The following is a 16,062-nucleotide window of genomic DNA, read 5'->3' as shown; positions in this document are numbered from 1 at the left end:
CATCATTTTCCAGGTGGGACAGGACAGAGTGGAGTGCAGAGGCTATGGCATCATCACTGGATCGATTTGACCGATAAGCGAACTGGAAAAAGCCCACTGTTGCAGGAAGCTGGGATTTAATGCAATCCATAACCAGCTGTTCAAAGCACTTCATTATTGTTGAGGCCAGTGCAACTGGACGATGGTCATTGAGGCAGGTTACTGTCATCCTCTTGGGCACTGAACACCGAGCTGAATAGTCTCTGTGAATAATTCTGTCTTGCCTTCCTCTTGGCATGGGAGAGCACAGCTCCTGCTGATCTGAGAGCTTTCTTATTCACCAATCTGAAGGAAGCATTCCAATCTCTCAGCTGTGCTTGGACTTCTGCAGCCATGGCTTCTCACTTTCCCTCACATAGGTGTGTTTAATAACACTGGCATTCTTGACACACTTCTCTCTGCAGGCAGACACAGATCTCACCTATTCATCAATGTTAATGTGATGGCCGTAGGTAGCCACTTCTCTGAACGTGTTCCAGTCCGATCAGGAGTATTCTAGAACCCCTAGTTCCAGAATACTCTTGGTCAGACTCAGGGGGATTTATGACTCTGGCAGCTGAGGGGTAAACCACCTTCTGCCATTAGTTAATGCAGACTGTTACATCAGGGGTTGAAAGCCAATAGGGCAAACCTTTCGGAGTCAGACTGGCAACATAGATGACTTGCCTGTGGTGGATCCTGCTCACTCTATCATACTGGTTTCATTCTAGTTGGAAGTTATTCTAACAGGAAGTATAGTCACTGAATAAGAACCGGGCAGCACCTCTGAAGGAACTAACATACTGCCTTACTGTATACACAGGACATTGAGAAGCACCTGATCAATCATGCATCATCTCATAGGTCGGGGAGAAGGACATACTGGGACATTGTCAGGAGTGTTGTGAAATTAGGCTATGGTATGTTCTTTTATATTTAATGATGGTAAATTAAATGAAATAAATCATGGATAGTGCACTTCAAACTCATCAGTTTTTTGCTCATTATTCTGTATTTTGAATTTCTAAAAATGTTTAATTCAAGTTTAAGAAATTTGTGATAAATTATTTAACCAAAAATAAAAGGATATATTATTGACATTGCTCAGAAAAATAGAGTTAACATTTTTTGTATTTTAGTCATAACTATACAGAAGGCCATTTGGCCCATCAGGTTTATGTTAGTGCAGGGAAGCAATCTCCATCAATCCCATCTTCCCTCTCCTTATTTCCCTGTATCCCTGCAACATGTTCTCTCTCATACATATCCCTTTGATTCTCATACCACCAACCCACATGAGGGGTAATTTACAGTGGACAATTAATCTACCTTTGGGGAGAAACCAGAGCACACGAGGAAACCTCGTGGTCACAGAGGGAGAATGCATGAACTTCATACTGCACGACCTGAGATCAGGATTGAAGAGTGAGGCAGCATCTCTATCAGTTGTGCCACTTCAACTTGGGATTTTTTCCTTCTCACATGTCCATCTTTCTCATAGATACATTAGAACATCAGAAACACAGCTTATTGACTTCCTTCCCAGATGTGCAATTCTTTCAATCTAACTTGTCCCCCCCCCCAGTCCTTCATCTTCTTCTCCTTCATCTATCTACTCTAATCCTGATTACCGATATGGTTTTGCCCTATTTATTAATTCTAGAACAAATTCTGCAATCCCTCAATAATGTACTGAAGTGTATTCACCAGAAAGAAAAATATAGCAGCCACATTGTACACACTTCTGAAATGAGTGACTATCTAGCAAATCTGCTTTTTCTAGATTCTAGCTGGACCAACCACCTGACTACCTGGTACAAAGGTAACTCTGGCCCTTTGACCTATGAAATCCGTGCCAGCCAATTACCCATTTCTGGAAGGACCATGAAGCTAAACTGACACACATATTTTGGTCTTGTTCTATACTGGAACAGTTTTGGAAATCAATGTTTTCTACAATTTCAAAAGCACTTAAAATTAATTTGCAACCTAACAAATTAACAGTGCTTTTTGGAATAAGTCCTCAAAATATCTGCGGTACTTCTTTGTCTGACCAACATGTTATTGCATTTGTTACATTGATAGCTAGGAGGGCCATTCTGTTGAATTGGAAGGATATGTTGGCTCCCACTCTGTCACAATGGTTCTCTCAAGTGATGTTACGTCTTAGTTTGGAGAAAATTAGAAGTCAAACCTTCGAACCTATGTTTGATTTTGAGAAAAGATGGGGTTCATTTGCTCATTATTACCATTTGAGTTAATTGATAGATTTCCTCCATGACCTAATTGTAAATTTTGGTATAATTTGTGTTTGCCGGCGGTTTGATGTTTATCTTTAGAAGCTTTTAGTATGACGCATGGCCCCGGGGTTGAACACCTAATGGGTTCTTTTTTTTTCTTACCTTTCTTTGCTTTAGTAGGGCTTTTTTTCTTTTCTTTTTTTTTTGTGTCACCGTATTTTTCAATCTTTAAAACATTACTTTTTTTCCTTTGAGACATTGTAAGTGTTACCTGCTTCGATGTACTCTTGTTATTTTGGATAATAATAATAAAAAGATTTGAAAAGAAAGAATACATGAAGACCGTGAACAGTAGACGCCAATGGGCATCATCTGCGCTGTGATGTTCTCCCTCAGTGTTGCATCAGCCCAAAGGTAAAGATGGGACCTTTGAGACATCCCAAACAAGTCCACCTGACACCGAGTTAAGGAGCAAGCTGCTAATTAATATGCCAACTCTTCCACGGCAGTGATTTTACAGTGATGAGCATAATGAAGTGATTACCTTCCATGTAATTGGTTCCCTACCACAAAGGAACTGCCAAGAGCCAGAAATGTGTAAAAAAATTTACTAACCACCCAGATGTATTATTATCACCAGGTAACTTGCTGTACTCCTTTGAGCCAGTTTATCCGGAGAAGCTCTGGATCGACAACAAAGCTTTCTGTGACGCATTCCCTTTCCATATTGTCTTTGATAAGGAGGTAAACCTTTGTGTCTTGTTCCTAAGCTATGTGTTGTCAGATTCAGAAAGTGCGTGCGGACATCCTCCAATTGTAATCAACTGGAGGTGGAAGCGAGACCAGATGAGATGCAGGAAAGTAACTGAGGTTTGCAAAAGGAGTTTGCTTGAGAATGTGAGTCAACATGGTGGCCCAGGTTCAGTTCAGGCAAGTGCAAAATTATGCAAGTCTATCATCCCCTTCTCTCCACCTGTTTGTTATGGGTGTAGAGTTAGTTGTGTATGATGCTTTAACTATGATACCTGTTTACACTAATCCCTTCACTATTCCCGTTTTATTCTCCCCAACATTAACATCAACTCCCCCTACATTCTACCAATTACCTACTCACCAGGGACAATTTACAGTGGCTAGTTATCCTACCAAGTCCATGAGTTCGGCGATCTGGGAGGTAACCAAAGCACCGAAAGGACACCCATGCAAACTCAGGGCCACTTTATTAGGTACACTGGTACATCTGCACGTTAATCTAAATATCTAATCAGCCAATCATGTGGCAGCAACTCAATGCATATAACCATGCAGACATAGTCAAGACGTTCAGTTGTTGTTCAGACCAAATATCAGAATGAAGAAGAAATGTGATAAAAGTGACTTTGACCTTGGAATGATTGTTAGTGTTAGATGGGGTGGTTTGAGTATCTCTGAAACAGCTGATCTCCTGGGATTTTCACACACAATAGTCTTTAGAGCTTACAGAGAATGGTACAAAAAAACCAAAAATGCATCCAATGAGCAGTAATTCTGTAGGGGTGGGGACACTCGTTAATAAGAGAGGTCAAAGGAGAATGGCCAGGAAACTGATAGGAAGGTGACGGTAACTGAAATAACTACATGTTATGTCAGTGGTGTGCAGAAGAACATCTCTGGATGCACAACACTTTGAACCTTGTAGTAGATGGGCTCCAGCAGCAGAAGACCACACCGGGTTCCACTCCTGTACCTAATAGAGCGGCCATTGAGTGTATACAGAATGAGAATTCAGCATCAAACACTGTAATAACTACAGCATGGTGTATTAAAGCCCCCAGAGACTGGGATATGATGGAATGTAATCAATCAAAGCAAGAAAACTGAGGTCATAAAGTGAGATTTGGGGTTTACGGTGCAGAAATATTTAGGGAAGGAGGATGGTGGAATCTGAGTCTTAGGATATTTTGAAAGCAGTCATAGATAATAGATACACTCCTGATGGCAGTCTATCTACCAGACTGATGGGAATGTAGAGTTAAGGTTACAGTTAGATCAATACTAATTAAACAGTTACAGAGCTAGAACAACTTAATTTGCTCCTAATTCACATGTTGGTATGAGAGAAGGACATAATGAGCACTTTTAATGATGACAGGATTTCCCAAAGGGTTTCTTAGCCAATGTAATATTGACAAATGCATCAGACATTTCAAACATAGCAAGGCTCTGCAGTCATCTAGTGGTTTGCTTGTTCTTTAAGCTGGTGCTGTAGGATCTTTTGCATTCACTTTAGGAGCAGCCTTTTTGCCCTCTCATCTGAAAGTCAACGTATCTGATGCCACTGCATTGCTCCAAAATTGCACAATGAATTATGTTCCTGAAGTGGGGCTTGAACCCATAATCTTCAGGTTGCCACTGAGGTATAGCCAATGCTAAACATCAATGGCCTTAAAATGATCAGACACACTCAATACGTTGCTCCGTGAGTTTTGTTGTTGGTGAATTACTCTGGCAAACCCCTTGCGAGGGTTTTGATTGCCTCAACTGAAGATTGATCCATATTGAACACTAGAAAGACAGATTACAAGTTAATTTCCGGTTTCTCCAGCTAAGGGTAAAAATTAATTTCTGATCTCTCCAGCTAAGGGTGAAGCAGGCAGGAGTGAATATCCAGAAGTATGTGCCAGGGTTACAAATGAAGGACGTTAACATCGACGAGTACTTCACTATCACCCATCCAGCAGTGCCGTTTACCATTTCCAGCATAAGAAAGTTTATTAACAGCCAGTTTGTACTGAAAACTCGGAGAGAAATGATGCCGGTGTCTTGGAGAAGTCAACCAATGCTGAAACTCAGAGGTATGGCCATTCAGAACAGATGTAGGGGTGTGGATGGGGACTAAGGAGATGAAGAAGGCTGTAGTGATCTCGATAAAACCCCATGGCAGATGGAGCATGACCAGACAATGTGGTGCTTGTTCCAGGCTCTCGTATTCAAATGAGGTGCCCTATAACTGCAAAGACTACAGACAAGGGCACAGAAGAACCAAGCCCAATCTAAGTAATGAGATTTCCTCCTAAAGCCACATGGGGACACTGCAATTGTTGTGAAAGCATCTCAAAGATTACAGCAACACACACAAAATTCTGGAGGAACTCAGCGGGCCAGGCAGCATCTATGGAAGTGAATAAACAGTCGATGGTTTGGGATGAGGTTCTTCTTCACGAAGAAGGAAGATACCAGAATGAAGAGATGGGAGGAAGGGGAAGGATGCAGATGGGAAAGATCAAAGCCTGGAGAAGAAGGAATCTGATCGAACAGGAGAGTGGACCATAGGTAAAAGGAAAGGAGAAGAGAACCCAGGGGAAGTGATAGGCGGGTGAGAAGAGGTAAAATAACAGAGAGGGAATAGAGGAAAGGTGGGGGGGGGGGTGGAATTCGTTTGTTTACCAGAAGGTAAAGATTATAAGTTATATTTTGCCTGTAACATTACATTATAGTACCGGATGGGATAATCAGGATTATATTCTAAATGTCACTCTCTATCCCCTTCCCTCCCTCTCACTCTTCCTTACTTTTGGTCTCTCTTCCCATCTCCCCTCTCTTCTACCTTTCTCTATCTCACTTCTTTTTCTGTCCCTTCCTCTCCCTTTCTCATTCTCTTGCCCTCTTTCTCTCCCCCCCACTCCCTTCATCTCTTTGGCTCTCCCTCTCTCTTCTATATTTGTCTCTCTATTCCTCATCCTTTCTCCTCATTCCCTCTTTCACTGTCCTTTCTCACCATACTCCCTCTCTTTATCATCTTTCCCCTCTCTCACATTCCCTCTTTTTCTTTGTCCTCTTCTATCTCTCGTTTTTCTGTCCTCTCTTCCCCCTTCCCTCTCTCTCTCTGTTTTCTCTCCCATTCCCTCTCTTTCTCTGTCCTCTCTCCTGTTCCCGTTCTTTCTACTCTCTCTCCCATTCCCTCTCTTTCTCTGTCCTCTCTCCCGTTCCCGTTCTCTCTCTCTACTCTCTCTCCCATTCCCTCTCTTTCTCTGTCCTCTCTCCTGTTCCCGTTCTCTCTCTCTACTCTCTCTCCCATTCCCTCTTTCTCTGTCCTCTCTCTTGTTCCCTCTTTCTCTGCTCTCTCTCCTCTCTCTCTATCTCTCATTCCCTCTCTTTCTCTGCTCTCTCTCTCTCTCTATCTCTGTCCTCTCTCTCATTCCCTCTCTCTCTCCTCTCTCCCATTCCCTCTTTCTCTCCTCTCTCTCTCTGTCCTCTCTCTCGTTCCCTCTCTTTCTCTCTCCTCTCTCCCATTCCCTCTTCCTCTGCTCTCTCTCCTCTCTCTCTATCTCTGTCCTCTCTCTCATTCCCTCTCTTTCTCTACTCTCTCTCCTCTCTCTCATTCCCTCTCTCTCCTCTCTCCCATTCCCTCTTTCTCTCCTCTCTCTCGTTCCCTCTTTCTCTCTCCTCTCTCTCATTCCCTCTCTTTCTCTGCCCTCTCTCCTCTCTCTCTATCTCTCTCTCCTCTCTCTCATTCCCTCTCTTTCTCTGCCTCTCCTGTTCCCTCTCTTTCTCTCCCCTCTCTCTATCTCTGTCCTCTCTCTCGTTCCCTCTTTCTCTCTCCTCTCTCTCATTCCCTCTCTTTCTCTGCCCTCTCTCCTCTCTCTCTATCTGTCCTCTCTCCCGTTCCCTGTTTCTCTGTCCTCTCTCTCATTCCCTCTTTCTCTCTCCTCTCTCTCATTCCCTCTCTTTCTCTGCCCTCTCTCCTCTCTCTCTATCTGTCCTCTCTCCCATTCCCTGTTTCTCTGTCCTCTCTCCTGTTCCCTCTCTTTCTCTCCCCTCTCTCTATCTCTGTCCTCTCTCTCGTTCCCTCTTTCTCTCTCCTCTCTCTCATTCCCTCTCTTTCTCTGCCCTCTCTCCTCTCTCTCTATCTGTCCTCTCTCCCGTTCCCTGTTTCTCTGTCCTCTCTCTCATTCCCTCTTTCTCTCTCCTCTCTCTCATTCCCTCTCTTTCTCTGCCCTCTCTCCTCTCTCTCTATCTGTCCTCTCTCCCATTCCCTGTTTCTCTGTCCTCTCTCCTGTTCCCTCGCTTTCTCTCCTCTCTCTCTATCTCCGTCCTCTCTCTCATTCCCTCTTTCTCTCTCCTCTCTCCCATTCCCTCTCTTTCTCTGCCCTCTCTCCTCTTTCTCTATCTCTGTCCTCTCTCCCATTCCCTCTGTTTCTCTGTCCTCTCTCCTGTTCCCTCTCTTTCTCTGCCCTCTCTCCCTCTCTGATGCTCAGGGCAGATGCTGTGGATGGGATCCCTCCAGTGCATGATCTACTTGTGCTCGCCACAGCTGCGCTGCCTCCAGGAACTGGAGGAGAGGAAAATGCATCTTGCTGATATTGCCCAACATGACACCACCCGAGACCTCATCCTCCTCAACCAGCAGCGGCTGGCTGAGATCGAATTGTCCAATCAGCTTGAGCGTAAGAAGGAAGAGCTTCGGATCCTGTCTAAGAACCTGGAGGTGGAAAAGAAAAAGACCGAGGTGCTGCTGTATGCCATGCTGCCCAGGCATGTGGCCAACCTGCTGAAGGAAGGCAAGCCAGTCGAAGCAGGTAATACTGCCAGGAATCGAGAGTTACATTTGTATCGTGCCTTTCACTTCTTCATGGCCGTCCACATCATTTCATGACTAGTGAAATACTTCCTCAAGTAAATCATTGTAAATTTGGGAAATACGGCATCAAATTTTCAGTCATGAAATTCCCACCAAGGGCATGAGGCTGATTACACTGTTTGAATGATAAACTTTGTCAGTGACGAAAGAGCAGGATTTGTTAGAAAGGTCGACGGGATTTTTTGACTTTAGTATGGGAGGGAGATTCACTGATGGCCCACCTGACAGAGCAAAGTTCCTCAGGGCTACACAGGGAGTCTGGGTAAACTAAATTACCGGCAATAGTGAATTCATGGAGTGTATAAGATACAGTTTTTTTGGATCAGCTTGTTAAGAAAACAATAAGGGAAGGGACTGGCTTTTGTCTAATATTGTCTACGGGACTGAGAAGAAATTTCTCCACCCAAAGGGATTGCAAATGTCTGAAATTCTCTAGCCGTGAGGGCTGTGGTGGTGCAGTCAACTCAGTGATTCAAAGTTCAAAGATCAAAGTGAATTTATTATCAGCAACACGTTGTCATATACAACCCTGTGATTTGTTTTCTTGTTGGCATCGTCAATGAATCCATAATAGAAAAATAACCATAATAGAACCAAAGAAAGAAAGGCTGCACCAACTTAGGGTTCAACCAGTGTGCAAAATAAAACAACAAACTCTACAAATATAACAAGAAGGAAAGAATAATAATAGTAATAAATAATAAATATCATGAACAGGAAATGAAAAGTCCTTAAAAGTGAGTCCATCAGTTGTGGGAACATTTCAATGATGGGGCAAATATAAGTTATCCCCTCTGGTTCAAGAGCCTGATGGTTGAGGGGTAACAACTGTTTCTGAATCTGGTGGTGTGAGTGCTGAGGTCCCTACACCATCTTCCTGATGGCAACAGTGAGAGGAAGCATGTGCTGGGTGGTGGAGGTCCCTGATGATAGATGCTGCTTCCCTGTGACAACGTTCCATGTAGATATACCCAATGATGGGGAGGGCTTTACTTGTGATGGGCAGGGCCATATCCACTACTTTTTGTTGGGCTTTCAGTGTAAAATATAAAGTTACTATAAGTTACAATTAGAAACATTTAAAAATACAATGCAAAAAGAGAGCAATGAGGTAATGTTCATGGGTCCATGGACCGTGGAGATATCTAATGGTGGAGAGGAAGAAGCAGTTCCTAAAACTTTGAGTGTGCATCTTCAGGTTCCAGTACCTTCTCCTTGATGGCCATAGTGAGAAGACAGCATGTTCTGGATGGTGAGGGTCCTCAATGATGGATGTCACCTTTTTCTGGATGAAGATGTCCTTGATAGTGGAGAGGTTATTGCCCATTATGGAGGTGGCTGAATCTACAACCCTCTGCAGATTGTTTTTTTTTTGATCCTATGCATTAGAGCCTCCATATCAGGTGGTGATGCTACCAGTAAGAATGCTTTTCAAGGTGTAGAAACCTGCTGGAGTCCTTGGTGATATACCAGATTTCTCAAAATCCTAATGATGTATAGCCACTTTTGTGATGGCATCAATATGTTGGGACCAGGATGGATCCTCTGAAATGCTGAGATCCAGGAACTTGAACCTGTTCACCCTTTCCATTGATGATTCCTTGATGAGTACTGGTGTGCATCTCCTGACTTCCCTTCCCTGAAGTCCAAAGTCAATACCTTGGTCTTACTGATGTTGAATGAAAGATTGTTGTGGCGACACCATTCAACCAGCTAATCTCACTTCTGCATGCCTTTACGTTACCATTTGAGATTCTGCCAACAATAGTTGAGTCATTTGCAAATTTACAGATGGCACTTGAACTGTGTCTAGCCATACAGTTTCGACTGTAAAGAGAGTAGAGTAGTGGACTAAGCACCCATGTTGATTGTCAGTGAAAAGATGTTACTAACAATCTGCACTGACTGTGACCTCCCAATGAGGAAGTCAAGGATCCAGTTGCAGGAGGCGGTACAGAAGCCCAGGTTTTGAGGCTTGCTGGTTAGTACTGATGGGATAATGGTGTTGAATGTTGAGCTATAATCAATAAACAACAGTAGGTGGACCAAGGCCAAATGGAAAGCCAGTGAGATTGCATCCACTGTAGATCACGGGTTTGTAGGTTCGTGAACCATTCAGAAATCTGATGACAGAGGGGAAGAAGCTGTTTCTGAATCATTAAATGTGGATCTTCAGCCTCCTGCACCTCCTCCCTGATCTTAGTAACAAGAAGGAGGTGTGTTCTACATGGTGAGCATCCTTCTGCAGCCTCTTGAAATCCTAGGATGTGAACAGTCAGATGGCTCTCCACTGTATATCGGTAGAAATTTGCAAGAGTCTTTGGTGGCAAACCAAATCTCCTCAAACTCTTAATGAAGTAGAGCCACTGGTGTGTTTTCTTTGTGATCGCATGCCGACTCTCCACAGACGTTGCTTGGATTATTGAGAATTTCCTGCATCCTTTGCTTCATTTCCGATTTCAAGCAGCTGCTGTGTTAGAGTATTTATTTTATTCTCCCATTTTTCCATTACCACTTGCTGTTTACATTTCCATCAGATCATTAGTTGCAATTAGCAAATCTTGTGTCATCCAGTCTCTTGGTCTGCAACCTATTAGCCTCTGTATTGACTACTCCTTCCTAGCAATTTTTTTATCCCAATTTTTTCTAGTTTCAGTGATAGTTGATTCTATTTATCTCATCATATACTAGATGCTCCCCTACTGCTGAATATTGCCACCTTCTTCCATTTTTATTTCTGATGTAATATAGTTTTTACCTCTAACCAACTTATCCCAATTCACAATTATTGGAAAATGAGCAGGCATTACAGTATCAAAATAGATAATTCATGGTAGTCAAATGGTCCTGATTTCAGATCACTGATAGAACTGAAATGTTACAACTTATAACTAAAATGTTAAACAAAATTGAAATTTTTTTATAAATGATTTTTGTTCTGGGATTGCTCATTGCAGTGTCCAGGAATTTAACACATAACCCCTGTTTAATCCTAGCTGTTGGGTCTCATTTGAGGGAATATACCCACAGGATTGAGAGTGAACCTAACAGCCAATCTGAAATTAGATACATAAGAAACTCAAGAAATAGGAGCAGGAGTAGGTCATCTGGCCTGTCGAGCCTGCTCTGCCATTCAATAAAATCAAGGCTAATCTGACCATGGACTCATCTCCACCTGCTTGCCTTTCCCCCATAACCCTTAATTCCCCTGCAAATGACTGCAAAATTAAAAATACATACATTTGCCATCCTGCCTTCTGGTCTGTGCAGCACTTACTAGCTCCATCCACTCACACACTGACCTAACTTACCCCTTTTGCATGTGTCTGTGGTGCTTATAATTTAAGCTTCTCATAGTGAGTTTTTCATGCTTTTGCAAGTAAGCTTTTCATTGTACCTGTTCTTACACATATTTGTGCATATGACAGTAAACTCAACTTTGAGTTGGCCTGATGTGCCCCTCATTGTGACAAATTTCAGGCCAGATGATTCAGGCTTCCTTCCGAAGTCGCTCATCAGCCTCTGCATAAGTGATGGTGGTTGTGACACCCATCTGCATTTTTCTTCAGGGGACTTCAAAGAATGCACTGTTCTCTTTAGCGACGTGGTGACGTTTACCAACATCTGTGCTGCTTGTGAGCCCATCCAGATTGTCCACATGCTCAATTCTATGTATTCCCGATTTGACCGCATAACGTCCGTCCATGATGTTTACAAGGTGAGTCGGACGGCATTGGCGCCTAACCCCAAAACTGAATCCCCCTCAGTAAAATGGATTTAAACTGTCAGGTGAAAAGGCATGCCATTAGCTAACCAAAAAAGAGAATATTAATGGTACCCTCAGTACCTCCCATAATGGAATTACTTGATCACACTGCACAGGACCATCACAAAAGGGACAGCATGGGCCCATTGTGCCCATTTTAGAGCTCCCCAATTAATACCCTGCAATCCTTCCTTTCCCAATAGTTATTCAATTCTCTTCTTAGAGTTGTTGAGTCTGCTTGCAGCTGCCTTTCAGTCTTTGCAATCTGCATTGTAAATATTCTCCACACAATGACAAAAAAAACTCTCCATCTCTCTGCAGGACTTTTTGTGGAGTTGGAACTTCCCTGCCAGTTTCAGTAGTGAATCTTCTTGCTCAATTTCCCATTTCCAATCATGTACCTGAGGGCACTGTGATCACAGGAAATCTGGGCTCGTGGCCACTTTCCCTTCCATCTCTGGTACGAGACTTCTGGACACCTTGGACTTTCCAGCTGTCATGTTGGCTTCATCTTTTGCGCTGTGTAGCAGCAAAACTAAATCAAAAACCAAAACAAAGCAATAGCTGCTAGCCTGCGACCGCTATGGAGTTATTATACTTGCATGGCGCACCCCCACCTCTAATGATTGCTCCAAAAGTCCAATCCTTTATTAGCAATTAGCAAATGAATTTAAGCATTATTTCAGCATTATCCTAGCAATCAGGAAAAGATACAAGCACGGCTGGTCCCAAGCTACAAACTTCCTCAAAATAAACAGGAAAACGTAACTTATTCTCTTTGCTTTTACTACCCCCTCGCCCACTGATGTGACTAGTTACCATAATAAACGTAATGAACGCACAATACAGAATACAAAGCAGATAGAGGGCAGATACGTGGTTCCTACACAGTGTTTAATCTGATAAACATGCTGTTGTTGAGGATTGGACTGCAAGGCTAGAGGTGCTGTTGTGACCCATGCTGGCTAAAGAATGCATTGTTACCTCTCCTGTTACTTCCAGCATACCTCTGGGTGTAGTCTTCCTGTGACCCACCAAAGTGTAAGACCTCTTTCAATTGAACTGAGAGAGATATTTTGAATGTCACTGAATCCCCACCCCCAGCTGTATCAGTTATCAGTTGAATGTCTTTTACAAGCACAAACATCCAGTGTAGCTCAGCACCTGTAAAAATACAAAACATGCAAAAAATGTTTGAAAGTTCAATGACTAATAGTAACACTCACACTTAAAAAAAACTAAAATAATTAATCCAAGTACTTACTAGCGAGGCTTATATTTCTCCCTCTGAGAGTTGGGGAAGCGAGGTCTGTGCTGGTAGAGCCCATGAGTAGCTGAGGCTGGTGACCTACTGGGAGCCTGGGTGCATCATGGACTCTGTTCCAGGAGCAACCCAGTGACAAGCTTATCTGCTGGGTGATCAGGGCATATCAGCAGAAGGTCTGATCCATTATCTACTGCAGACATGGTACGTGTGCATATTTGACAGGTCACTGAGGTACAAAAGAGTATAAATCTGTTTCAGATCTGGTGTTGGGGAGTACCATTCCCAAACAGGATGCCCAAATGAACTTAAGCTTAGGCTTCACTTTTATCCCATAGGTGAAATGCTATTAGCTGAGAGATTACATTTAGAAGAGATTAATTATGTTTTCTCACAATACTAAAAGTTCTTTCTGTCAATAAGACATCTTTGAATTGTTGTTACTGTTATAACTGGAGGCTGACTGGTGCACAACAAACACTATAAGCAGCAATATGATGGTAAGCAGGTACTCTTTTGTGGTTTGTCTGAGGGTTGGATGCTGGAAGGATGCTAGTTTTCTTTCAAGTAATGCCTTGAGATCCCCTATGTCCACTCAAAAATAATGTCTCGTCTGAAGGACGGCACCTCCATCAGTGCTACAATTGCATCGGTCATTCCATAATTGCAGAACTGCACAATGCAAAACCAATAGTAAGTCCTGATTAACAGAAGAAAATGGCAAACTTGTGTTTGGTACACTTGTGTTCCTGAAATGCTACTGTTGCTGAAATTATTAAATGAAGTTCTTCCATTTGGATTAAGGTAAACAAATGTTGCTTCTGAGTAGCTGTCTGGTTTTGAGGGCAAATTAATATGTTTTTGGTTCTGTGCAGGTGGAAACAATTGGAGATGCCTACATGGTTGTCGGCGGGGTTCCAGTACCCGTAGCAAGCCATGCAGAAAGGGTTGCCAACTTTGCCCTGGGAATGAGGATTGCGGCAAGAAAGGTGAAGAACCCAGTTACTGGGAATCCAATTCAGGTAGAGAAACAGATCCAAACTGTTCTGCAGACTGACACTTACATCAAGATAGGGTGAGACATACAGCTCATGAAAAGGGAGCAGTTGTGGGTTTCAGTCCATGGTTGTTGCTGGAGAAGAGGGGTATTTCAGCAGTATAAGAACAATAGTGGCATTATAAATTCAACACTTAGGAGTGCATGTCCAGAGCCAGGGAAATGGAAGTGGTGAGTAGGGGAAAGGTTTGGGCTGAAAGTCCAGCGATATAGTTTCCTTAGTTTTACCAGGAGATTTACCAGGATGCTGCCTGGTTTAGAGAGTATGGATTATGATCAGAGATTAAGGGAGCTACTCTCTGGAGAGAAGGAGGATGAGAGGAGACATGATAGAGGTATACGAGATATTAAGAGGAATAGATAGAGTAGACAGCCAGCGCCTCTTTCCTAGGGCGCCACTGCACAATGCAAGAGGGCATGGCTTTAAGGTAAGGAGAGGGAAGTTCAAGGGGGATATTAGAGGAAGGTTTTTTACTCAGTGGTTGGTGTGTAGAATGCATTGCCTGAGTCAGTGGTGGAGGCAGATACACTAGTGAAATTTAAGAGACTACTAGACAGGTATGTGGAGGAATTTAAGGTGGGAGGTTATATGGGAGGCAGGGTTTAAAGGTCAGCACAACATTGTGGGCTGAAGGGCCTGTACTGTGCTATATTCTTCTATGTTCTATGTTCTGTAAGTTGCCTGCTGCTTCTGTCAGAGTAATTTTACATTTTTGTTGCCTGTCACCCTCCCAACACTGGCTCCAGGTAACCCTTATAAACTGAGGCCTGAAAATAGGGAAAGGCTGCAGCTTTCCCAGCAGAGCTGCCAAGGATAGTGCAAAGTACTCCTCAATCAGAATCAGAATCAGAATCAGACTTTAATCACCAAGTACCTGTGCACATACAAGGAACTTACTTCCGGCAGAGGTTGCCTCTCTGATCATAACAATAATAATGATAAATATAAATGAAAATATAGATTATACATACAAGTAGTGCAATCCAAGTAATAGTTAGCTGACAGTTAACCGGCAGTTAACTGTTCAGCAAAGTGACCGCAGTAGGGAAAAAACTTCTCCAGTGCCTATTAGTCTTAGTCTGGAGGGATCTGAAGCGCCTACCAGACGGAAGCAGTTCAAACAGTCCGTGCGCAGGATGGAAGGAGTCCTTTATGATGTTCCCCGCCCTCTTCTTCAACCTGGAAGAATACAGGTCCACAATAGAGGGCAGGGAGGCTCCAATGATGCGCTCGGCAGTCCTCACTGTGCGCTGTAGTCTGGTTCTATCCTGCTTGGTGGCGGCTCCAAACCACACAGTGATGGAGGTGCACAGGACAGACTCAATGACTGCGGTATAGAACTGCAGCAGCAATTCCTGAGGCAGACCATATTTCCTCAAGAGCCACAGGAAGTACATCCGCTGCTGGGCCTTCTTCAGGATGGAGCTGATGTTCTGCTCCCACTTCAGATCCTGAGAGATGGTGGTTCCCAGGAACCTGAAGTTCTCCACGGTGGACACAGGGCTGCCGAGGACTGTGAGGGGGGACATAACGGGGGGATGTCTCCTGAAATCCACTATCATCTCCTTTGTCTTGAGCGTGTTCAGCTCCAGATTGTTCCGACTGCACCAGAGCGCCAGTTGGTCCACCTGCTGTCAATATGCAGATTCATCACTGTTCTGGATGAGTCCGATGATGGTGGTGTTGTCTGCAAACTTCAAAAGCTTCACATAGGGGTTGGAGGAGGTGCAGTCATTGGTGTAGGGGGAGAACAGCAGTGGAGAGAGGACACACCCCTGGAGGGTGCCGGTATTGGTGATTCGAGTATCCGAGGTGACCCGTCCCATCCTTACCTGCTGACTTCTGTTGGTCAGGAAGCTGTAATAACAAGTATATTGCTTGTCGGGGGAAACAATTAACCAGGGGAAAGCCACAGTGATCAGGCCTCTGGCACAGAGTCTGGCTCTGTGGCTCAGAAGGGAAGAGGGGAGAAGAGGAGAGCACTGGAGAGAGGGGATTCAATAGTTAGAGAATGTTGGATTCTGATGCTTTAATCCAAAGTTCTTTCAGAAGTCAGGAAAAAGGCAGAAAACTTGTTAATAGAACAAAGAGAGAGT

General features: G+C 43.5%; 1 protein-coding gene across 1 annotated transcript in view; it reads left to right on the top strand.

Annotated features, from left to right (window-relative positions):
* Nucleotides 1-16,062, top strand: part of LOC132392156 (guanylate cyclase soluble subunit beta-2-like) — a 43,168-nt gene that overhangs the window by 11,553 nt on the left and 15,553 nt on the right. The window contains exons 7-12 of the mRNA XM_059966006.1: nt 842-938; nt 2,899-3,002; nt 4,876-5,092; nt 7,496-7,816; nt 11,448-11,596; nt 13,784-13,930. Of these exons, the coding sequence (XP_059821989.1) occupies nt 842-938; nt 2,899-3,002; nt 4,876-5,092; nt 7,496-7,816; nt 11,448-11,596; nt 13,784-13,930 (1,035 nt within the window). The remainder of the gene's footprint in view (nt 1-841; nt 939-2,898; nt 3,003-4,875; nt 5,093-7,495; nt 7,817-11,447; nt 11,597-13,783; nt 13,931-16,062) is intronic.

This window comes from Hypanus sabinus, chromosome 4 (assembly GCF_030144855.1).
Source record: "Hypanus sabinus isolate sHypSab1 chromosome 4, sHypSab1.hap1, whole genome shotgun sequence".
Taxonomy (NCBI): Eukaryota; Metazoa; Chordata; class Chondrichthyes; order Myliobatiformes; family Dasyatidae; genus Hypanus; species Hypanus sabinus.
Note: the sequence above shows the minus strand (reverse complement) of the source record. Positions and strands in the feature narration are given on the sequence as shown.